The sequence below is a fragment of the Heterodontus francisci genome, chromosome 15 (assembly GCF_036365525.1).
Source record: "Heterodontus francisci isolate sHetFra1 chromosome 15, sHetFra1.hap1, whole genome shotgun sequence".
In the NCBI taxonomy this organism is placed as follows: domain Eukaryota; kingdom Metazoa; phylum Chordata; class Chondrichthyes; order Heterodontiformes; family Heterodontidae; genus Heterodontus; species Heterodontus francisci.
The window spans coordinates 61,947,390-61,971,434 of NC_090385.1; the positions used below are offsets into that span (position 1 = coordinate 61,947,390).

The 24,045-nt window shown below is 42.4% G+C and overlaps 3 protein-coding genes and 3 non-coding genes across 8 annotated transcripts in view; 5 read left to right on the top strand and 1 right to left on the bottom strand.

Moving 5' to 3' along the window:
• Positions 1-6,404, top strand: part of tmlhe (trimethyllysine hydroxylase, epsilon) — a 46,207-nt gene extending 39,803 nt beyond the window's left edge. Inside the window, exon 10 of the mRNA XM_068047635.1 lies at positions 6,369-6,404. The gene's annotated coding sequence lies outside the window, so the exon portion shown is untranslated. The remainder of the gene's footprint in view (positions 1-6,368) is intronic.
• On the top strand, positions 4,776-17,151 carry dkc1 (dyskeratosis congenita 1, dyskerin). Of its 3 annotated transcripts, none has more exons than XM_068047630.1 (16): positions 4,776-4,847; positions 6,369-6,421; positions 7,318-7,404; positions 7,912-8,003; positions 8,209-8,393; positions 8,766-8,830; positions 9,713-9,839; positions 10,786-10,916; positions 11,293-11,436; positions 12,017-12,137; positions 12,394-12,512; positions 13,031-13,134; positions 14,285-14,336; positions 15,013-15,156; positions 15,697-15,813; positions 16,035-17,151. In XM_068047630.1, exons 1-16 carry the CDS (start codon positions 4,832-4,834, stop codon positions 16,092-16,094), a joined length of 1,617 nt encoding a protein of 538 aa, XP_067903731.1. In that variant the 5' UTR covers positions 4,776-4,831; the 3' UTR covers positions 16,095-17,151. The 3 variants fall into 3 exon arrangements, with proteins under 3 accessions (XP_067903731.1, XP_067903733.1, XP_067903732.1); XM_068047631.1 differs by lacking the exon at positions 4,776-4,847 and adding an exon at positions 4,854-4,918; XM_068047632.1 differs by lacking the exon at positions 15,013-15,156.
• Positions 9,210-9,449, top strand: LOC137377974 (small nucleolar RNA SNORD17). Its single transcript, XR_010976539.1, has one exon. It is a non-coding gene; the product is annotated as a small nucleolar RNA SNORD17 (small nucleolar RNA).
• On the top strand, positions 10,573-10,648 carry LOC137377969 (small nucleolar RNA SNORD83). The gene has a single exon (XR_010976535.1). It is a non-coding gene; the product is annotated as a small nucleolar RNA SNORD83 (small nucleolar RNA).
• On the top strand, positions 11,096-11,215 carry LOC137377973 (small nucleolar RNA SNORA36 family). The gene has a single exon (XR_010976538.1). It is a non-coding gene; the product is annotated as a small nucleolar RNA SNORA36 family (small nucleolar RNA).
• Positions 17,152-17,853: 702 nt separating the features above from the next.
• mpp1 (MAGUK p55 scaffold protein 1) overlaps positions 17,854-24,045 on the bottom strand; it is a 115,673-nt gene continuing 109,481 nt past the window's right edge. The window contains exon 15 of the mRNA XM_068047640.1: positions 17,854-19,160. Coding sequence (XP_067903741.1) covers positions 18,984-19,160 — 177 coding nt within the window. The 3' untranslated portion in view covers positions 17,854-18,983. The remainder of the gene's footprint in view (positions 19,161-24,045) is intronic.

Consider the following 24,045-nt stretch of genomic DNA (forward strand, 5'->3'; position numbering starts at 1 on the left):
GATGAGAGAGAAACAGAACTAATAGGCCAGTTAACCTTGCATCAGTAGTAGGGAAAATGCTGGAATCCATTATTAGGGATCTGCTAACATGATAAAATCAGAAGATTGTGTGGAGTGAACATGGAATTATGAAAGTGAAATGGTGTTTGACAGATCTGTTAGAGCTTTTTGTGGTTGTAACTGCAGAGGAGATTTGGGAAACCAATAGAGAGAGTGTATTTGGATTTTCAAAAAGCTTTTAAGGTGCCACATGAGATTATTGCAAAATTGGGTTTATGGGATTTAGGGTAATATATTGGTATGCATTAAAGATTGGTTAATGGACTGAAAAGAGTCGGAACAAATAAATCATTTTTGGGTTGGCAGGCTGTAACTGGGAACTGCACGATCAGTGCTTGGGCTTCAGCTATTTATAATCTATATCAATGACCTATGAGGGGACAGTGTAATGCATCCAAGTTTGCTGACTACAAATTTGGTGGGAAAGTAAGCTATTAAGAGGATGCAAAGGGATTATATGTAAGTGAAGTGAGTGGGCAACAACATGGCAGATGGAATATAATGTGGAGAAGTGTGAAGTTATCCATTTTGATTGGGGGAAAAGTGGAATATAAATGGCAAGACACTGATATGTTAGTATTCGGAGGGAGCCGAGTGTCCTTGTACATGAATCACATTAACTTGCAGGCACAACAAGCAACTAGAAAAGCAGATGGTATGTTGGCCTCTATTACAAAAGGATTGGAGTATAAGTAAAGAAGTTTTACTGCAATTGTATGAGACTTGGTGAAACCACACCAAGAGTATTATGTACAAGTTTGGTCTCATTGCCTAAGGAAGGATATACTTGTTTAGACGGAGTGCAATGTGGTTCACTGGATGGTTCCTGGAATGCGGGGATTGTCCTGAAGAGAAATTGCGTAGACTAAAACTATATTCCCTGGTGTTTAGAAGAATGAGAGGTGATTTTTTTAATTTCATGGGATGTGGGCATTGCTGGCAAGGCCAGCATTTGTTGCGCATCCCTAACTGCCCTAGGGAAGGTGGTGGTGAGCTACCTTGAACTGATGCAGTCCATCTGGTGTGGGTCCATCCACAGTGCTGTTGGGAGTTCCAGAATTTTGATCCAGTGACAGTGAAGAAATGGCAGTATATTTACAAGTCAAGATGGTGTGTGGCTTGGAGGGGAGCTAATAGGTGGTGGTATTCCCATCTATCTGCTGTCCTCCTAGGTGTAAGAGGTCGTGGGTTTGGAAGGTGCTGTCAAAGGAGGTGTGGTGAGTTGCTGCAGTGCATCTTGTACATGATGCACACTGCTGTCACTGTGCGTCAGTGGTGGAGGGAGTAAATGTTTAAGGTGGTGATTGGGGTGCCAATGAAGCGGGCTCTTTTTGTCCTGGATGGTGTTGAGCGAGTGCTGGAGCTGTGCTCATCCAGGTAAATGGACAGTATTCCATCACATTCTTGGCTTGTGCCTTGTAGATGGTGGACAGAGTGCATCCAAGTTTGCTCACTATAAAGTTAAGTGGGAAAGTAAGCTATTAAGATGCAAAGGGATGTGAAGGTGAAGTGAGTGGGCAACACTGGCAAATGGAATATAATGTGGAGCAGTGTGAAGGGGAGTCAGGAGGTGGATTACTTGCTGCAGAATTTCTAGCCTCTGACCTGCTCTTGTAGCCATAGTACTTATATGACTGGTCCAGTTCAGTTTCTGGCTAATGTTAACCCCCAGCATGTTGGTAGTGTGGGATTCAGTGATGGTAATGCTATTGAATGTCAAGGAGAGATGGTTAGATTCTCTTATTGGAGATAGTCATTGCCTGGCACTTGTGCAGCACAAATGTTACTTGCCACTTCCCAGCCCAAGCCTGAATGTTGTCCAGGTCTTGCTGCATATGAATACGGACTGCTTCAATATCTGAGGAGTTGCGAGCAATCATCAGTGAACATCCCCCACTTCTGACCTTATGATGGAGGGAAGCTCATTTAAGCAGTTGAAGATGGTTGGGCTTAGAACACTACTGTGAGGAACTCCTGCAGCAATGTCCTGGGCTGAGATGGTTAGCCTCCAACAACTGCAACCATCTTCCTTTATGCTGGATATGACTCCAACCAGTGGAGAGTTTTCTCCTTGATTCCCATTAACTTCAATTTGGCTAAGGCCCCCTAATGCCACACTCAGTCAAATGCTGCTTTGACTGCCAATGCAATGACTAGATCAGCTAAGATTTTCCTGAATGTCAGCAGACACAAAGGGTTTCCTGCTGCTCCTGTTTGTTTTAGATGCAACAGAAGCAGAAAGACGTGGGATAATGGAATAGAGGCCTTTTGGGAAGTGAGATAAGAGGAAGAATAGTGAAGGTAGCTGTGGGAGGCAGTGGTATTATAGTGCATATTGGTCAGTAGCCCATTTGGGGAAATGGAGATACAGAAGTCAAGGAAAGGAAGAAGCCGAGATGGACCATGTGAAGGTGAGGGAAGCATGGAAGTTAGAGGCAAAGTTGATGATTTTTTAGTTCAGGTCAGAGTAGGAAATGCCACCTGTACAGCCATGTATTCCCATAAATAGGGTTCCCTTGTCCTCTCCTTCCATCCTGCCAGCCTCCACATGATGTCCCCACTGAACACATCTATGGGGATACAGTGGGGCAATGGGACAAACTGGATTGCTGTACAGATCTGGCTTAGACTCAATTGGCCAAATGGCCTCCTCTGCTGTTGTGACTCTCTTCCTCTCCCCTTTCAGCATTCCAAAGGGATCATTCCCTTCCTGACATCTGGGCTCACTCTTTAATCATGCCCAACACCCCCTCCCCTTCCCCCAACACCTTTCTTTGCGAGCATCGGAGATACAACAGCTGCCCTTTTACCTATTTGCTTCCTCCTGTCCTAGGCCCCAAACACTCCTTCCAAGATGAAGCAGCAATTTACTTGTACTGTCAATTTGTTATACTGTGGGGGTTCCTGATCTATTTGCTTGAGGTCCCTTTAACACAGCGCAAGTATTTTTGTTTTCTGAAAAAATGTTACACAATTGAAGATATGTTTTTGTTTTACTAAATGTAACACTTGGTGCTGAGTAACAATTTTGTCAAGATGTGAAAGTATCTTTGGCAAGCACATACACAGAGCTGCTGATAATTCTGCTAATCCCATTTACACTTCCTCTAGACCCGTTTATTTTGTTTATTGGTCCCCTCCTTCTGCCTTGTATTATCAACCATTTTCATAGAATGGTTACAGCACAGAAGGAAGCCATTCAGCCTGTTGCTGAGCCAGCATAGAGACAACCCGCTTAAGTCCAACTCTCAACCTTTCCCTCATAGCCTTGCAGATTTTTTTGCTTCAGATAATTATTGAATTCTCTTTTAAAGACCCCAATTGAATTTGCCTCCATTACGTTCTCAGGCAGTGCATTCCAGATCCTAACCACTACTGGTTACGACCAGTAGCGTGCACTGTTAATCAATCCCACTTCTCAATGAGTTAAACATATTCTTTGACTGTTTCAACAGATGGAAAATTTAATCAGATATGCTATTTTTCCCCCAGAATAGAACACACTAACCAGCTTTCTTTTATAATAAACTTAATTTTGGTTTTAGTAAACAAGTCATAACTAGTAATGCAGTAAAACAATAGAAGATACATCAAATTTTAAATATCCAACATTACATTTTTTTTTAAAGTCCTCTTTTCTACCTTACCCAATTTTTAAAGTCTCTTATACATAAATCAGTTAACTGGAAAAAGTAAAAAAGGATTTAGCTTAAAAAAAACACATCGCTTGCTCATTTTTGAAGCAAACAGCAGATGAGATATGTTCCAAAATAGAATACAGTTCAACATTCTGAGCAACAAATCATTAGGATCTCTAGAATTAGTTCTCCTCTGCCAGTGTTGAAAGTAATTTAGCAGGCCTCCTTAAAATCTAAGAAACTGGATGAATTCATGGTCGACTCAGAGGATTGTTCAGAGATATTGGAAAACGAAGTTGGGTTCTGGTCTTCTGTTCTTTCTTGACTTCTCCTCCAGGCTTGACATTTGCAATCTGACAAACAGCTTGGTAGTTTTAGTCCACCTAGATGTGTTGTATGTACTACTAGGTTTGTCCAATCAAGAGTTGTCAATTTTCTGCCCCTGTTGCCATGGCCTCTACCCTAAGCCTTGCCCAAACCAGGTGCCAAACAGTAACACTGTTGCCAATCCAGCCCTCACTGTCCTCTTGATATTAAACATTTATTTTAGCTTAACTATAAGTTTTTTTAAAAGTTATTTTTAACAGTCACTTTCATTACACTATGCCAAAAAATAAAATTCCTGTTGCCATTGCTGCTTTTGCTAGTCACTCTGGTTTTTGACCCTTCTAATATTTAATCTCTTCTGTCTTCCGCCTGCAATGCCTGTGGAAGAGTCTGTCACTCTAGAATTGGCCTTTAAAGCCACTCCAGGCGCTGCTTCACAAACCACTGACCACCTCTGGGCGCTTACCCATTGTCTCTCGAGACAAGGAGGCCAAAGATTAGAATGTTATGTCTCCCACCTTATCACAGACCTTTTTTTATTCTTCTCCTGCTTTTAAACTGTTTAAAAACAGTTACATCTCTAACTTGTTTAAATTCTCACAAAAGGTTCCAGTTTTTATTTCAAATTGTCAGCAGCTTTCGTAATATTAATCGCCTCGTTGTTACATATAGTGAATAATGCGCGTGCGCAGACAGGGGCACCGATGTGTGATTGACATGCGCGGAGTGTTGCATTGTGGGAGGGGTTGTAATTGACATGCGCAGTCCTGAGCCACGCTCGTTCATTTGGCCATCAGAGCGAGAAGATGGCGGATGGAGATGGTAAGCGCCGAGGAGAGGATGGAAGAGCCGCGCGCAATAGGACTTTGCAATAATTCAAGGAAGGCGAGGCGGTGGGTGTGTAGTGCTTGTAAGCTGTAAGGAGTGAGGCGCCCGGGGGGGGGGGGGGGCGCAGATTTGAGAGTGCGGGCCTAAGGAGGTTTCCGCGCCCTTTGCAGGTTCTGCTCACCCCAGGTTTCTGCTCCAGATATCGGCGGCCTGCTGGCGGTTGGAGTGAGTTGTCAGTGGTGTGTGTCGGCTCTGGATGGCGCTGGGAGCTGAGGCTCGATGAAAATCTGGAACACGTGGCCTCACCGCATGGTGGCGCGACCCAGAGCCCTAGGCCTAACTTAAAAGCAAAATACTGCGGATGCTGGAAATCTGAAATAAAAACAAGAAATGCTGGAAATACTCAGCAGGTCCGGCAGCATCTGTGGAGAGAGAGAAGCAGAGTTAACATAACTCCCAGTTCTGATGAAAGGTCACTGACCTGAAACGTTAACTCTGCTTCTCTCTGCACAGTTGCTGAGTATTTACAGTGTTTCTTGTTTTTATTTCCCTGGGTCTAACTGCTTTGCTGCTTCCCACTGGCCCCTGTCATTATGCCACTTGTTTTCAACTGCAAACTTTATTTATAATGTTTGGCAACTAAAGGCTTGCCAACATGCAAGCCTTTGCAAGATTGTATAGTATAGGAGTTGGTAACGTGATTTTAGACTACTATAGTTCCTTCTTGTAATATCACCGCTAGTATAAATGAGGTTCCTGCAGCACTTCTCATGCTGCAGTGAATTGGCGTTTACATAGGAACATATGAATTAGGAATGGGAGTAGGCCACTTAGCCCTTCGAGCCTGCTCTGCTAGTCAACAAGATGGCTGATCTGATTGTAATCTCAACTCCACATTCCCGCCTACCCTGACAACCTTTCACCCCCTTGCTTATCAAGAATCTATCAATCTCTGCCTTAAAAATATTCAAAGACTTTGTTTCAATTGCCTTTTGAGGAAGAGCGTTCCAAAGACTCGCAGTCCTCTGAGAAAAAAATTCTGTATTCTGTTTGTATTGAGTTCGGGGGTGTTAGCCTTCTACATATGCATGCAGTTGAAGTTGAATAGATCTCATTTCATCTGTATGCCTTGATTTGGCTGACTTTAAGTGGCCATCCACCACAGTATAACTTAGAGAATAATGTGCGGATATGAATGGTAGTTCTCGTCTTTGGGATTAGATTGTCTTGGAGAAATAAGTGTTTGCATAAAGACTTATTCAGTTGTGCTTTGTTGTCGTGGAACAGGTTAATATTAGATTTGAGAAATGTTGGGTATCAATTTAATGAGTGTTTTTGATGGCTTAGAGGGTCAGTGCATTGCTTGGTATTAGTTGAGAGTTAACAGTCCAATAACAACATGTTTGGTACAGGACCTTTTACTAACTGCATGCATGTCTACTTGGCATGTTTCAGTGATGAACATGCAGTTTCACTAAGAGAAGCAATTCTCCTAATTAACTTTGTTTCTTGCAGCATCTGCTAAGAAGCAGAAAAAACAAAGGAAGAAAAGTGGGGAAGGTATTGGGGTATGTATTCAACCTATTTTTGGTCTTTTCTTTTAAGAACTACATCTGTAAACTCATAAAATAAGAGCAAAACGCTGTGGATGCTGCAACTCTGAAATGAGAACGGAAAGTGCTGGAAATACTCAGCAGGTCTGGCAGCATATGTAGAGAGAAACAGAGTTAACGTTTTAAGTCTGTGACCCTTCATCAGAACTTTTATTTGATAAAGGGTCACAGACCTGAAACATTAACTCTGTTTCTCTACACAGATGCTGCCAGACCTGCTGAGTATTTCCAGCACTTTCTGTTCTCATGTGAACTCACATTGCTGACTGAATTTACTTGAGAAGAAGCAGATGTTTCATGGCAACTTATTGCAAAATTCTGTAATTGGAAACAAGAAGTAACTAATAATATTGGATTTTTGTCTATAATTTTAAACTTGTATTGCTAGAAACAGCAAGCAAGAATGTAACAACCAAGCCCACCCAGCATGATTCTCAACAGCAAAAGTATCGTCAAAGGTTGACCATCCATCCAAAATTGATTAGAAATCATGTCATTTGTTGCTTTTTGCTTCATTATAGCTTGCTAGCTGTTTGGCTTATGCCAAAATAGTCATAATGGCATAGAAGGAGGCCATTCGCCGATCGAGTCCATGCACTTCTCTGCAGAACAATCCGATCAGTCCGATTCCCTGGCTCTATCCCTGTAGCCCTGTAAGTGTCTGTGGAAGTGATCCCATATCCCTTTAGCATAGACCAAAGAACCAGGACCTGTCTGGGATAGTGGGTTTGATAACACAGCTTTGAGAAGGGGTTGGGTTTCTGGCTGCAATCCTCTTAGTGGAGAGTGTGTTTATATGTTCTGTTGTGCGACTAGGACTTGAGAGTCAGTGTTCTTTCTTATACTTCCAGGGTATCCAGCAGATGACAGACTTTCTAATTGAACCACAGACAAAACCAGTAAAATTAGACACATCTCATTGGCCCTTGTTGCTGAAGGTAATCTCATTCAAAAATACAGTTATGATATAAATGTTTTTGCAGATTGTCAATTGTATAGTTATGGTTTACATCTATTTTATATTTTGATTAAAATAGAATTCCTATCTAATCCTGCTTTGAGTAAATGGTGATCTTACATCGCTTCTGATACAGAAAGTCATTGGGTTCAAGCTCACTTCAGACAAACGCATAATCTAGTCTTGCACTTAAATAAAGTGCTGAAGGAATGCTGCACTGTTGGATTTAGACACTAAACCAAGTCTGCCTGCTGAAATGTCCCATGGCACTATTTGAACAGCAAGGCAACTGTATCCTGGTTGACATTTAGTTCTTCAGTAATGCTACTGAAAGATCTGGTCACATCTCATTGCGGTTGCGGGATCGTGCTCTTTGCAAATTGGCTGCAGTGTTCAACTCCAAAGTAATGGTGCTTTATTGCCTGTGAGGTGCTTTGGGATAGCCTAAGGGCAAGTTCTTTCACTGATCTAATTTATTGTTTTGCAGAATTTTGACAAACTTAATGTACGGACAGCACATTACACACCTGTTCCGAATGGCTGTTCACCTCTCAAGAGGGAAATTGCTGACTATATAAGGTAAATTCACAACCCAACACAAAACATAGTTGAAGCTTATTCATCTGAGCTCCCTTACCTAGTGTGAAGTGCTGACGTAGATGGTGGGGAGGGAACAGAAAAGGGAAACATTTTAACCAGGAATTGAGAGCACAGTAGCTGAAGAAATTGTTGATGTATTATGACTACTGAAAGGCATATTTATATCAGAATTATATCTTGGCAGGTCAGGATTCATTAACCTTGATAAGCCAGCAAACCCGTCCTCGCATGAAGTGGTGGCATGGATACGCAGGATTCTGCGGGTCGAAAAGACTGGTCACAGTGGAACCCTGGATCCTAAAGTAACAGGGTGTCTAATCGTTTGTATAGAACGAGCAACACGATTAGTCAAATCCCAGCAGAGTGCTGGTAAGTGGTTTCCTTTGCCAATCTGTCTGCAGCATATTACAGCTTCAGTTTTGTAAATTCCCATGTAGTAATACATTGTTTGATCTATATGTTACATTTATACTTTCTCCATTTTCTGCTATGATGTAGAAAACTGAAGCTTCAGCTTTTTTAAAATTGCTTTCTGTTTTCTAAGTCAATGTGTAGCAAAATTCTCGGGTTTGGCTTTGGAACTAATGGGTATTAGTGATCCCCTCAGTGCATTTGTGATGTCCAAACATGTGGAGAGGTTTTTGTAAGGGACATTATTTGTTCAAGGTTTACTAATATCACATTCTGTGATACAGTAACTGGCGTGGCCTATCCTGACGACTCTTCTGCTATTAATTGTAGGCAAAGAGTACGTGGGAATTGTTCGGCTGCACAATGCTATTGAAAGTGAACTTCAGCTTAGCCGGGTAAGTGAGCCTATTTCACTTGGTCCTAGTAAGGGTTCATTCCCTGTTTGAAATCTCACATGTGGTTTGTGAAAGATTCTGCAGGGCTCTAGAATCAGTGACTTTTGGGAGTTGTAGGAGGGGAGCAGCTTCCTATTCACTAATTCTGCAAATTGCCCAAAGTGACAGCTAACACTCGGGGGTAGGAATGCAAAGCATTCTTCATAATCAGGGTGAAATTTCTAAATGACTTGGTTTGTGTTGTCTCTGTGTTAACCCAGAAGTTCTACAATTAAAGATCTTCATGCACTCTTTGTGCCTATCGTAAAATTGGCTTGTTCTGTCGCACCTGTCTCTTTATTTTCTCTATCTAAGAGTTTGAAGTCTTCATGCTGTGTACGTGAAATGATGAATAAGTTTATCCATTCGCCGAGTGACGCCTACCACTTGCTTCACAGCACACAGGGTCTTATTTTAGGCTGTGGGTGAATTACATTCGTCTTGTGCCATACGACATATTGGCGTTCTGCTGAGAAGTTGATGGTCCCTGATTGGATGTATGTGGATGTGAGATGGTTTGGCAGAGTTGGGACTCTTCAGGGATCCAACTCTACAAAGATGAGTAGTGCAGTCTGATCACGTACATAATTAATTCTAATTAGTCATAACTCTTAACTATATAGGGGGCTTTTTGCTTGAAATTTCCAGAGGTTGCGAGACATTGGAGATTTTTAATCCTTGCATCTGTCAAATTGATGATTCGACAAGTGTATTGTGACTTGAGGATGTAGTTATTGTGTTTAGAAAATTCAAATCTAATTTCCATCCTGAGGGTCTAGGTATATTTATGTTCAACCAGCTCAACACTGCCTATAGCAAACATAAGTTATATTCCTCACTCAGGGCTTGGAGATGCTGACTGGAGCCTTATTCCAACGCCCTCCTCTGATAGCTGCCGTCAAGAGACAGTTGAGAGTCCGGACCATCTACGATAGTAAACTAATTGAGTATGATCCAGAGAGACGGTTAGGTGAGTGTTTTCTGTAATTTCAACAACTTGCAATTGTGCAGAGCCATTAATGTAGTAAAACATCCCAGTTTGCTTCATGGAATGTTATCAAACAAAATTTGACACGAGCCACGTGTGATGTTAGGATGGGTGACCAAAAGTTTGGTTAGAAGTAAGTTTTTAAGGAACATTTAAAGTAGGTGTGACCTAGGTAGCTTAAGACGTGGCCGCCTATGCTGAAGCAATTAAAATTGACAATGTGTAAGAGGCCAGAATTGGGAGTAGAGCAGAGATTTTGGAGGGTTGTAGGGCTGGAAGTGGTTACAGAGATAGGGAGGGGTGAGGTCAGTGGAGGACCACTGATTTATTTGTAAACAAAGATGAGAATTTTAAAATGATGGTGCCGGTCCAGGAGCTAATGCAGATCCGTGAGCACTGATGAGAGGTAAATGGGACTTTGTGAGTTCGGATGCAAGTCGCAAGTGTTATAGATGCGCTTAAGTTTAGAGTGTGGAAGATGAGACGCCATCCAAGAGAGCACTGGAATAGTTGAGTCTAGACGGTGCAAAGGCATGGTTGAGGGTTTCTGCGGCAGGTGATACAGAAATATAGCGACTGAACAGTGTGGACTTTTTTTTAGATGAAACAAACAAAAGCTAATTGACTATCAGCAGAAAGGTGTATAGTTAAAAAGGGAATCTTGCAGAATAAACTGTCCTGTTACAGAAGCTCACACTCGCCAAGTTGCTTTCTAGCCAAATGATGTTGAATAGATGACATTAGCACATTGTGCCAAGATGACTTATATCTATCACCCTTGACTGATGGCTGATGCACCCTGGCTTGTTTAGTAAGTATTGTATAAGTTTCTTGTTCTATGTACCAAATGGTGAATTTGTGTGGCGGTTTTCTCTTAGATTGCCAATATATATTATAAAACCTGTAATGCTTTTATGAACATGTTCAGGAATCTTTTGGGTGAGCTGTGAAGCAGGGACATATATCCGAACACTGTGTGTGCATATTGGTCTGTTGCTTGGAGTTGGAGGTCAGATGCAGGAGCTAAGAAGAGTACGATCTGGTGTGAATGGCGAAAAGGTAAGTAAGAAGGCCCTTCTAAATATTAATTTAGCGTGAGGAAGTACACAAGTCACCGAAGCCATCTTCTGGTTACCATTTGGTTAACACAGCTGGGGATAGCATGTCTTAACAAATCTGTTAAACTGTTCAGAGGTAATGGTGAATGTTTCTTTTGTCTGTTTTTCTGTCCTGTTTGATGCCAAAGTGTTGAGTTCAGTGCAGGTTGCTTTCCCCTGGGCTGGTAATTAAACTTTGGAAAAGTGATAAGCAATGGGTTGTTGCACATGGTGGCAATGTGTGTCCCCAATAGTAAACTCCTCGCTGACAGTTGTATTTGAAAATTTTAATATTTGCGTTGGTAACATAAATGTTTGCTTTTGTTTTATAACTTCAGGATAACATGGTAACAATGCATGATGTGTTGGATGCCCAGTGGCAGTATGACCACAACAAGGACGAGAGCTATCTGCGTCGTGTCATCTACCCCCTTGAAAAACTGCTGGCAACCCACAAACGGCTTGTTATGAAGGACAGTGCAGTAAGTAGAGAGAAAACCGCTCGGAATGTGTATCAAAAACAAGCCGTTGGGGATACATAACTGGCTAGTCAGCAGAGAACAGCTTGGACGCCTCTAACCTGGAACCATGCAGTTGTAATGAAGGGTTTACACCCAAAATGCTAATCCATCTTTACTCTTTAAAATGCTCATGGACGTAATGTGTTTTCAGTAAGTTCTTTTTTGAGTAAATGTTGGCTTGTTTGTGCTCACAAAATGTAACTTTACTGAAACTACTGGTGGCAGAATGGAACATGCTGGCTTACAATTGCAGGTCTTGCTTTTTGGGGGTGGAGAGGTTATGGTGGTGCCAAACTTCATTGCCAGCCCTGTTCTTTGCTAAGATGGTAATTCCCGCTGAGCTATTATTAATTGGTGTAAAACTAGGATGCTTGAACCTGTTTTTGTGTACCACATTTCTGCGTCCATCTTCAAAATGATATTTCTTTTGAGACATCTAAAGAGGCCAATAAACTCAATGGGGCTGTCTCAAATTCTAAGGCTTGCTAAACTCTTGCCTCTAGTCTAGGCTGTCTCATTAAGTGATTTGTTATGTTGTTAGGTAAATGCTATCTGCTATGGTGCCAAGATCATGCTCCCAGGTCTGCTCCGTTATGAAGATGGAATTGAGGTGAACCAGGAGATCGTTGTCATCACAACAAAGGGAGAAGCAATTTGCATCGGTAATAGAAGCTCTATTGAAATGTTATGATATGTGCAATAATTTAGAAATCACCGTTTTTTGTGTAGCCCATTTAATGTTTTTAGCACGTAACTAATCAGTGTTGCAGTTGTCTTGTGTGAAGTATGTTCCTTTTGGGCACGAGTCTGTATGGCTGGCTATAGTCAGAAAAATAGTACTGTGTACATTCTAAATGTGTTAAAAAGGATGCTTATAAATCCCAAATTTGTTCTTGTCTGTTTTATTTGTGGTGATAGCTATTGCTTTAATGACGACGGCAGTGATATCGACGTGTGACCATGGTGTTGTAGCAAAGATTAAGCGGGTCATCATGGAGCGGGATACATACCCACGTAAGTGGGGTCTGGGACCAAAGGTAAGCCAAAGTTGTTTGCGTTGTGGACAGGAATTAGACAGTTTGTCGTCACAGGCTGATCAGTTGTGAATATTTAGCATATTTTGCGAAGATTTTTACCTATCATTCCTTGACCCTGATGGCTTGGTTAAGATGCAAAGTGATCCGACTCAAACCATGATATCGAGTAAGATTAGCTAGGTGACTGACCATTCACTTACAGTGATAGCAAAACATGCAGGAAAAGTTGCTGCTTTGAAATATGAAATTAATCTAAATGTGCACTATAGATGAGCTGTTAGTATTTTAACTAAACAGCTAAAACTGCATGGCATGTCTGTTTTAATTTTAGAAAAGGGAAGAGGCAATGCAAATGTTCCTGATGCATAAGGGAGACTACAGTCCTCCGTTTTTGTGGATTTGTGTTTAAATGGGCCAGTGGCCAACAACTAATTTTGAATCTCTGGTCAAGTTCCATTGTTGCTTGTGTTGAAAGTAAAATGTGAATACTTTCCAATTTGTTTTTTTTTATTTTAAAGGCAAGTCAGAAGAAAATGATGATTAAGCAGGGTTTGTTAGATAAACATGGCAAACCAAATGGAAGTACTCCTGAATCGTGGAAGAAGGACTATGTAGATTATGCGTAAGGACCATTTTTCATTTGCAGGCTGTTTTGGGTGAATTTGTGCAACATTTCTAGCTTAACTTTGATTGAGGTTCGCAATTCATTCTGTATTTATTAGAATGTATTGGTGGTGGCAGTAGTAGTGTAGTTCTGCCACTAGGTGGCACACTTTACTTGCACAATATAGGTCATTATATATAGAACAGTACAGCATATTAGTATTTAATCTTGATTTTGAATAGATGTGTTACTACATAAAAATGACATACTGGTGAGCTGTCCGCTGCACATGTTTATGTTGTAGAGCCCTAATATGCACCTGTTTAAATAGGCCTTCACTAGTGCAAACTGAATTAGTTTTTTAAAAGACTTGCATTTATACAGCATCCTTCACAATCTCCAGGCATCCCGTCGTGCTTTACAGCTATTGTAACATAGGAAACACGGCGGCCAATTTGTGCACAGCAAACTCTCACAAGGACCAGTGTGACAATGACAAGATAATCGTCTCCGCAATGTTGGTTGTGGGATAAAGATTCTCCAGGACACTGGAGACTTCTCTTTTTTTTTAAAAATAGTGCAATGGGCTCTTTATGCCCACCTGAGGGGGCAGATGAGGTCTCAGGTTTGACGCCTCAGCCAAAAGATGGCAACTCCCAACAGTGCAGCACTCCCTCAGTACTGCCCTGCAGTGTCAGCCTAGATTTTGTGAATAAGTCTCTGGAGTGGGACTTGAACCCACCATCTTTTGACTCAGATGTGAGAGTGCTAGCAGCTGAGCCACGGTTGACACCTAAAGTCACCATTCAGTGATAAACTGGTTGAGGATTGCGTTTTTAAGTTATACTGAGCTGTGTGATAGCAGACGGTTATCCCTTTCCAGTCTAGTGTGTCTTTAGAGGGAGTCAGTCTGCAAGAGAAATTGGAGTTGTATCTTCATTCCAACCCATTGTTGTGAGACTGTTGAATTCAGCATTTCCTAACATGTTCAGATTAATGAATGCAATGGTGATTGTGTTTCTGGCTTCCTTCAGGCAACCTAACACGTGATTCTTAAGTTAATGTTGAGTGTGTGAAAGTCATGAATTCGGTAGTTGCTGGAGGTAACTGACTTTTACACACCTCTATCAATACTGCATACTGAATCATACAAATTGTTTCTTTCTAGCCCGGGAAGTGTAGCAGCACCTGTCAGTGCAGCCCAAATTCAGCCAGTGAAGGTAAGTGCTACTGAGTGTTGGAATTAGCTGTGCTGAATGAGTCTGTAAAATAGTCACACCCTAGTCAAGAGATATGCAAATCAATGGAGCTAATTAATTCTGTTACTCGTTACGTTTGTGTTCTGCAGGAAATTGATTATTGAGATATTATTTAGTTTCCTCATCCTGAATCCTATGGAAAAGTAGGCTATTTGTGTATAATGTAAATGTAGGAAACACTGCCATGGGACATTTTTACCATGGAGTCATGAGCTGTGCATTTTACATCCCCCTGAAATGTATTGGAATAGGAATTACCCGAGTCTGGTCAAATTAGCTTGTTGATAGTTTTTTTTGTTCTGTGCCACCTTTACCAGACAGACCATTGCTAGCATCAGTTGATTTCTATCTGCAAGTATGTCTGCACTGCTATTGAGTGGTCTCGCATTCTCAAATTGCATCTGAATTGTAAACTCATTGGGATAGATGATCTTTGCCTTGCTTTGGCGGCATTGTCGATCCTTTGACACATGCCCAATCATGTGGTTACCATTTGTATTTGAGACCATGGGTGATTGTTAAGCACATATAGGAGAAGTTGGGTGCCCTAATTCTTAATCGTAATGGGGTGTTCACTGTAAGGGCGCCTGGTATCATAGTTCTGGTTCCACTTGTTTTCATTTTGTGTGTTCTGCAGAGAAAAAGAGAAAGTGAAAGTGAGAGTGATGAGCCAGTAGCCCCATCCACCCCAGTAACGCCAAAATCTGCACTAGAGCTGAGCAAGAAGGACAAAAAGAAAAAGAAGAAAGAAAAGAAGCAAAAGTTGTCGCAGGATATAGAGGTAATATGGTGCAGGTTGAATTAGTGCTTACGGAGTAAGGAAGGTCTGTAAAGTGCTTAGGGGTGGGAGCTCACACCTTGTGTATTCTGCCAACCCAGCTTGAGTCAATAAGCAGGCTTAGGGTCAAATGTCGCATCGGCCTTGTTTCCACACTTGGCAGTGCTCGTGTCATCTGGGCCAACAGAAGTAAAAGATCAGTTTTAATTCACTTTCCAGATTCCTTCAACTATGTGGAAATTGATAAATTTGGTAAATAATTCTTGATGAAGTCTCGCCTGATCTAACTAGGATTATTTTCAGGCCATTTTTTAGTATTTTTGCAGTGCTTTTCCAGATCTCTAGTTCTGGGATATGATGTATGAAGGCAAATCGGTCTACTCAAGGCAGTGTGTATAATTTCTGTTATAGGGAGGTCCAATTCTAAGTAGCAGTTTTGTTTTCTGTGAATTCTCAATTTAGGCGATAACAGACAGGAGCTGTTTAGTGATTTTGTGCACATGTACTTCCAAGTTATGTTCATTGGTCTTTTACTTTGTTCAGGTGAAAATTGATGGTGATGATCCAGAATCTACCCCAGTGACGTCCCAGCCAGAACTCAGCAAGAAAGAGAAAAAGAAAAAGAAAAAAGAGAATGAAATGGAAACATCTGGGACTGGGGTAAGTGCTGTTAGTAGCTATTAATAAATAATCTCATGGGTTTGTTCAACTTTTATTATTGCAAAATAATTCTATGTTTATCTTCCTTATAAGATCGTTGTGATCATTTGGAGTAGGAGATGGAAGTAACTAGATAACTGCACTATAGTTGTTGAGTTGCTTAACAGTGTAATGATGTTTACAGCCATTTTGTTGTTTGCTAATGGCATTATCCTCCACAGAACACTGAGAGCTCGAAAAAGAAGAAAAAGAAAAAGGAAAAAGCTGAAGCTGGCGAGTAATGGAGTGGCTCGGCACATCTCAATTTTTCACAAACTCCGTGGCAGACGGAGGGAGGAATGTTGTTTGCCGCGGGGCAGGATTTGATGAAAATGCACTGCCTTAATTTCCACCCAGTAATCAGAGACATTAAAGTTATGCTGTGTTCGAATGACTTTCACACTTGTTATGTGCAATCTTGTGACCAGGTTCTTGTTCCCACATTCAGTTCACTATCCTGTTGTAAGGGTAGTAGTTATGGGGTGTTCATAAACTGATGCACCCATGTTTATCATGTTCATAGCTAATCCTCTAGGAATGGTACATTGCTCTGATGTGGAAAGAATATTCAGGGGCAGAAAAGAACTAGCGTACACTTTCATCTGCTGTTAGCACAGTGAAGCTATGCTAGCTTTGAGTATTGTATGTGATGCCGATTCCTGTGTGTAAGGGGCATTTACAATATTGATGGTAATGGGAATTGAAATAAGTGCAACAATCGACGTTGAATCGAACGTCTGATGTCAGTTACATTCTAGGGCTGGAACTGCTCTGTGGCTGCTTTCAGTTGTAAAAGTTTTATACTTGGGTGAAGAATTATTTGCAAAATATGTTCATGTGGGTTGAATGCAAAATTGGCCAGGTCTGCAGATTGAAACAACTGCTGATCAGGGCTACTTGCTCTGAATTGGCTCGTATTGCTTTCTTGGCTGTTTTGTGTTAATTCGTTGTCATTTGGTTTGAATGCCGTCTTGACATTTTCATTGAGGAATGTAACAGGCTTCTACCTCCTGCATATTCTCATAAAGCTGAGTTGGACATTTAACCCCTACAATGGGATAAATTTGGAGGTTATTTCAATATGAATATTTTAAATATTTTTATATTGGTGATCTACATCACAATGGTCATGTACATTGTAATAGTAATAGTCCAATAAACTTTTGCCTTACCAGATGTGCTGTGGTTTGGGTTCAGCCAGTTTCTGAGCCAAGTGCACATTTAATTGTACAGGTGTATGACTGTTGTAACAGATTTTAGTCATTTTCTAAAAAAAATAAATGGCTTCTTTCTACTTGTTCTTTGCGTGTAAAAGAAAAGTTTGGCTGAATTGTTCTCTTGCAGAATATAGTTGCATAATATTGGCAAGGAAATTGATCACTGTGGTGCTGTTACATAGGTTTTGGGATATTTTATTTTGTTTAAAAATTGGGGTATATATACTTTCAACATGGAGTCTCACATTTTTCTCCAAAACACTGGTCCATAGCAGCCAATTTCATGCAAATAAATGGATGTCAGTAAATCTGCATTCATATAAATACGTGAAAGGATCTCTGTTTAAAGTATTCTATCTTTTTTTTCACTACAAACCTTTCTTGCATAGCCAGTGTGCCAATACTTGGAGGCTCTGTTAGGCATAGCTCTCTTCCTGTCACCCCTGAGAAAACAAGTCTTAGTTTTGGTCACAAGGCAGACTGAGCTGGTTATGTAGCTGGAGTAATGTCAACTATTAAGATTGATGTAAATGCAGTAAAATACCAAGTTGTCATAATGCTCTGAAATTGTATTTGAGGTGTGGTGGTCCAGCTGATGCCATAACTCTTCATTATAAGGCAACTTGCAGGGCTGTTGTACATGCTGAGTCTGGTCTCCACAGCTGCTTGGAGGCAGAGCTAGTTTTAGTCTGAGATCATGGAGTAATCCTGCAAATATTTGAATATTCCAGGTACATAGGTTGTTGTGCTCCATTCATCAAAAATCTATAACTTACTCCAGCAATTCACCAAGTAGGTAAATGCTTTTATTCAAATAACTAAACATTTCCATTTGGATGAGACAGTTACATGCCATTGTAAGTTTTACTCTTGCAGTTGTTAAATATTTAGCACCTAAAATCTTGTATCAAAATACAAGTTGAAAGAGGATTTGGAGCACTTAAAACTTCATAACCTGCTAAGACATGAACCTTAGTTTTGTTGGTTTGCTGAAAGGGCAGACACGACCATACAGGGAGGCCATGTGTGAACTCGTGTGTCCTCTCAGCTACAGTTTAAATGTGGTCTGGTGAGATTTTCTTGAGGGTATTCATTAATCTACCATATTGGTGGTAAGGGAATTGTGAAGCTACAGTGAAAAAAACTGAAGTCTTAATATAGAAATGCATTCCAGTTACAATACATGAGTTAATTTACAGGTGATCTCTTATTGCATCAGAGTTTGTATTGCAGTATCAAAGATGTACATTTCATATGTGAAGCTGGATGGAGTTTATAATTCCTGTTCCATTTCCCTGCTAATCTAAGTGCATTCTGCAATATGCCTATATCTCTTTATGTGCAGAATACTTAAGTCTATATTATTGGTGATCTGAACAATTGTCCTTTGCTGCTTGGTTAGGAACCAGTAGATTTCCATGAGGTTGATTCTTCATTCATTCATGTCTGTACAGAGATGGTACTGTTTGGTTTTGTTCATTAAAATGCTTTCACAAGCTGACTACACAACAAATGATCATTTCAACAACACCATGTGGCATAGGGGATGCAAATTTACTAAAATACTAGGCCGTTTAATTTACAGGGATAAATACAGGCAGATTTATATGTGATTGTAGAAGAGTAATCTATGACAATGGTTATATACTGAGTTGAAAATAAAAGCAAGATACAGCAGATGCTGGAAATACTCAAAGGATTGAACTTGGTTGTAAATATCCCATTAGTAAACGGTCCTTGTTTTTTAATAGAAAGTATGAGTGCTGTGGACAGTGACGTACAAATGAAATGTACTCGAGCTAATGTGCATGTTTTTAGTTTAAAATGGCAGGCTCCAAACTGCATTCTGATTTGGGATTAAATGAATTCTAAAAAGTACATGAATATTTGCTGTATCTATTTTGATACAGTTGACTAGTAGACCCATGAAACAGGCACCCATTGTGCTGTAGTGCATGCACTTTCAATTGCCTCCACCAGGTTTTGCACAGTATCTTCAAGTTCGTTGTTAACCAGTGTCAGGTCAAACCAGTGTCCATAGGTGTGCTGTAGGATTTCTGACTCCTTTTGGATCTTCTTGAGAGATTCGGCCTGAAAAAGAGGACAATGATTTGCCTTAAAGTGGTGTTCAGCATAACGCTGAGCTATACTGCCCAGAATTATCCCTAGGCCATTACTTTCTCCTGGCTCAGAGATTAAATAATCAGGGTTTCAATTTCTTATCGTGCGCTGCTTACATCTTTTGGCAATGGATAAGATTGAGCTTGGTTGTGATATCTTCAAGACTGCCTGAAATTGCCCTGATTAGTTACTTGAACAAAGTATCGGAGCTTCCATCTGAAGAAAAGGGTATTTATTATGGATAGACCTCAATTCTAAGACGCAGAGGTTCTTTGTTGAGTTATCAGGAAAGTTTCCCCTTTTGGATTGCCTGTGCTATACATTATTTAGACAGAAATTATAGTCAATTTCTGTATCTGCATCGTCACGAAGACTGCCTGTTCCTACTTCTGTGCCATTGCCTGACTCCATCCCTGCCTCAGCTCATCTGCTGAAATCCTCATGCCTTTATTACCTCGACTTGACTAAGCACATTCCTGGCTGGCCTCCCACATTCTAACCTCTAAACTTTGTCATCCAACACTGCTGCCCGTGCCCTTACTCGCACCAAGTCCTGTTCACCTATCACCTCTGTGTTGGCTGATGTACATTGGCTCCCAGTCAAACAAAGACTTAATTTTAAAATTCTCATCCTTGTTTTCAAGTTGCTCCATGGCCTCACCCCTCCCTATCCCTATAATCTCCTCCAGCCTCACAACCCTTTGAGATCTCTGCACTCATCTAATTATGCCCTCTTGAGGAAATCTGATTTTAATTTCTCCACCATTGGCTGTGCCTTCAGCTGCCTGGAATTCCCTCTCTAACCCTCTCCCTCCAACTCTCTTTAAGATACTCTTCAAAATTACCTCTGAACAAGCTTTTGGCCATCTGTCTCCTGTCACTCAGTGTCAAATTCTGCTTTGTAACACTCCTGTGAAGCACATTAGGACGTTTTTATGCTGAAGGTGTTATATAAATACTGGTTTTTGTTGTATTCAATATTTAAAATTGTGTGGTCTGCTATTCCATTCTTAAAAAGGCCCATGCAAATACACCCTACGGGCCCCAACAACATTCTGGCAATAGTACTGAAAACCTGTGCTCCAGAACTGGCCGCGTGCCCCCTAGCTGAACTGTTCCAGTACAGCTACAACACTGACATCTACCTGCCAATGTGGAAAATTGCCCAGGTATGTCCTGTACACACAAAACAGGACAAATAAATAAATCCAACTCAGCCAATTATCACCCCATCAGACTACTCAATCAGTAAAGTAATGGAAGGTGACAGTGCTGTCAAGTAACCTGCTCAGCAGCACTCAATTTGGGGTCTGTCGGGCCACTCAGCTCCTGACCTCATTACAGCCTTGGTTCAAACATGGGACAAAAGAGCTGAACTCAAGAAAATGCGGGAAATACTCAGCAGGTCTGGCAGCAGCTGGAGAGAGAGGCAGAGTTAACGTTTGAGGTTAGTGACCTTTCATCAGAACTGGCAACGGTTAGAAATGTAATATGATTTTACAAAGTGATTCCTGACAACGCAGCGGCCCACGGATGTGATCAGAGTGCGCCAAGCTGCGCACAGGCGTAGCTACATCTTGCCAGGACTAAGTCGCGCATGCACGGGATGACATCATTGTGTATCCGTGCCTGGTCCATTTTCGCACATGCGGGTTAAAGCGTCATCGAGTATCCAGCCCCCCACTCGACTGGAGGAAGCGGCTGAATGGGAGACTTTGAGGCTGGAGCTCGATCCCCATCACTCGTTCCCGCCCCACTGGTCACTCCCCCTCGGCAACTCACTCCAGGCCACGACGCTTCCTCCCCACAGCTGCTCACTCCAGATCTCACTGCTTCCCCCCCCAACTTCCCTGGCCGATTGTTCCTCTCTTCGTGTTGCCCCCTGCTTTCCCGCCCCCCCCCCCCAGCCACTAGCTGTCGGCCGCGCTGCTTCCCTCCTCTCGGCCACTTGCTCCTAGGTCATTCTTTGCTTCTTCAGGCGGCGTGTGGAGACTGATCAAACGTGGGAGCGAGTGGCCGAGAGGAGGGAAGCGGCACTGTCTAGAGCTAGCAGCTGGAGTGGGGAGGGGGGGGGGGAGCGAGTGGCCGGAGAACGGGGTGGTGCAAGCAGGGAACAATCGGCCAGGGGAGTTATGGGGAGCAGTGGGGTCTGGAGCAAGTGGCTGAGGCGGGGGTCAGGGGAGGTGAAAGCGAGTTACCGAGAAGGGGGGGGGGGTGTGTGGGGAAAGAGAGTGGCCAGTGGGGCGGGAACTAGTAGCTGAGCTCGGGTGAAATGAGTCCTGGTCTGTCATATAAACGAATCACAGTAACGAATTGGCAGCACATTTTATACTCTGCCTAATTTTCGATCAGGGTGACAATTCACTATCCTCCAATGGAAATTCAATCATAAAATCCCTTTTGTATTTAATAGGGTTACAGTTAGTATCCTATAACTCCATCGTAGCATATTACTGGGCTTCCATCCAACTTAATGTAAGGTTAGTTTGCCGGAACGATATAGCCATAAGCATTTCCTGTGAGAAGTTGAGCAGTGCCATCTTTAATCCTGGCAGCTGCCTGAACATCGCAGACAGTGATGTTCCAGTTGAAGAGCCTGTATTTGCGCATGTGCAAGTACTGTGCCATCTACTGGTTGCATTGTCAGCAAACACAGCCGAGGTTTTGAGCAAATAAAGCAGGGGTGGGGCAAAAGATAACACAAGGGAAGGTGTTGATAGGATAGAGGGTCATAGAGAATAACTGACCAGAAGGTCATGGAGCAAAGGCAAAGGGTGAATGGTGTGGTGAAAGACAAAGCTTTAGTGCAGAGAGGGTGTTAAATGACGGAATAATGAACAGCCCTGGCCAAAAGCACAAACGTGAAAAAAACAATGGGCAGACACATGGTAAAACAATTAATAATGAAACAAACTAAAATAAAAAGAAAACTAGAAATGAAAAAGGGGGCCTGTCGTGCTCTGAAATTATTGAACTCAATGCTCAGTCCGGCAGGCTGTAGCGTGCCTAATCGTTAAATGAGATGCTGTTCCTCGAGCTTGCATTGATGTTCACTGGAACACTGCAGCAAGCCCAGGACAGAGATGTGGGCATGAGAGCAGGGGGGTGTGTTGAAATGGCAAGCAACCGGAAGCTCGGGGCCATGCTTTCGGACTGAGCGGAGGTGTTCCACAAAGCGATCACCCAAGCTGGCTTTGGTCTCCCCATTGTAGTGGAGACCACATTGTGAGCAGCGTATAAAGTATACTAAATTGAAAGAAGTTCATGAAATCGCTACTTCACCTGAAAGGAGTGTTTGGGGCCTTGGATAGTGAGAGAGAAGGTAAAGGAGCAAGAATTACATCTCCAGAGATTACATGGAAGGTGCCTTGGGAAGGGGACGAGGTGTCGAGGGTAATAGAGGAGTGGACCATGGTGTCAAGGAGGGAACAATCCCTTCGGAATGCTGACGGGAGGGGAGGGAAAGATGTGTTTGGTAGTGTCATCATGCTGGAAATGGCGGAGGATGATCTTTTGGATGTGGAGGCTGGTGGGGTGGAAAGTGAGGACAAGGGGAACCCTGTCACGGTTCTGGGAGGAAGCAGAAGGGGTGAAAGCAGAGGTGTGGGAAATGGGCCGGTTACGGTTGAGAGCCCTGTCAACCACAGTGGGAGGGAATCCTCAGTTGAGGAAAAAGGAAGACATATCAGAAGTGCTGTTGTGGAAGGTAGCATCATCAGAGCAGATGCATCAGAGACGGAGAAACTGGGAGAATGGAATGGAGTCCTTACAGGAGGCAGGGTGTGAAGAGGTGTAGTCGAGGTAGCTGTGGAAGTCAGTGGGCTTATACTGAATATTAGTAGACAGCCTATCCCCAGAGATGGAGACAGAGAAGTCGAGGAAGGGAAGTGTCGGAGATGGACCGTGTAAAGTTGAGAGTAGGGTGGAAATTGGAAGCAAAGTCGATAAAGTTTTCCAGTTCAGAGCGGGAGCAGGAAACGGCACTGATACAGTCATCAATGTACCAGAAAAAGAGTTGGGGGAGAGTGCCTAAGTAGGACTCCAGCAAGGAATGTTCGACATATCCCACAAAAGACAGGCATAACTAGGACCCATGTGGGTACACATAGCAACACCTTTTACTTGAAGGAAGTGAGTGGAGTTGAAGGAGAAGTTGTTCAATGTGAGAACAACTTCAGCCAGGCGGAGGAGGGTGGTGGTAGATGGGGACCGGTTGGGCCTCTGTTCAAGGAAGAAGCGGAGAGCCCTCAGACCGTCCTGGTGGGGTTGGAGGTGTAGAGAGATTGGATGTCCATAGTGAAGAGGAGGCCGTTAGGGCCAGGAAACTGGAATTTGTCAAAATGAAATAGGGTGTCAGAAGAGTCACGAATATAGGTGGGAAGAGACTGGACCAGGGGAGTCAAGATAGGAAGAAATAAGTTCAGTGGGGCAGGAACAGGCTAAAACAATGTGTCTGCCAGGACAGTCCTGTTTGTGGATTTTAGGAAGGAGGTAGAAGGGGGCTGTCCGGGGTTGCGGGACTATAAAGTTGGAAGCTGTAGAGGGAAGATCTCTGGAAGAGATTAGGTCAGAGACAGTCCTGTGGACAGTGGCTTGATGTTCGGTGATGGGGTCATGGTCCAGGGGAAGACGGAAGAAGTGTCTGAGAGTTGGTGCTCAGCCTCTGCAAAGTAGATGTCTACGCCAGACAATAACAGCACCACCCTTGTCTGCAGGTTTAATCACAATGTCGGGGTTAGACCTGAGACAACGGAGTGCAGCAAGTTCAGAGGAAGACAGGTTAGAGTGAGAGGGGAGCAGAGAAACTGAGATGGCTGATGTCACACTGACAGTTTTCAATGAAAAGATCAAGAGT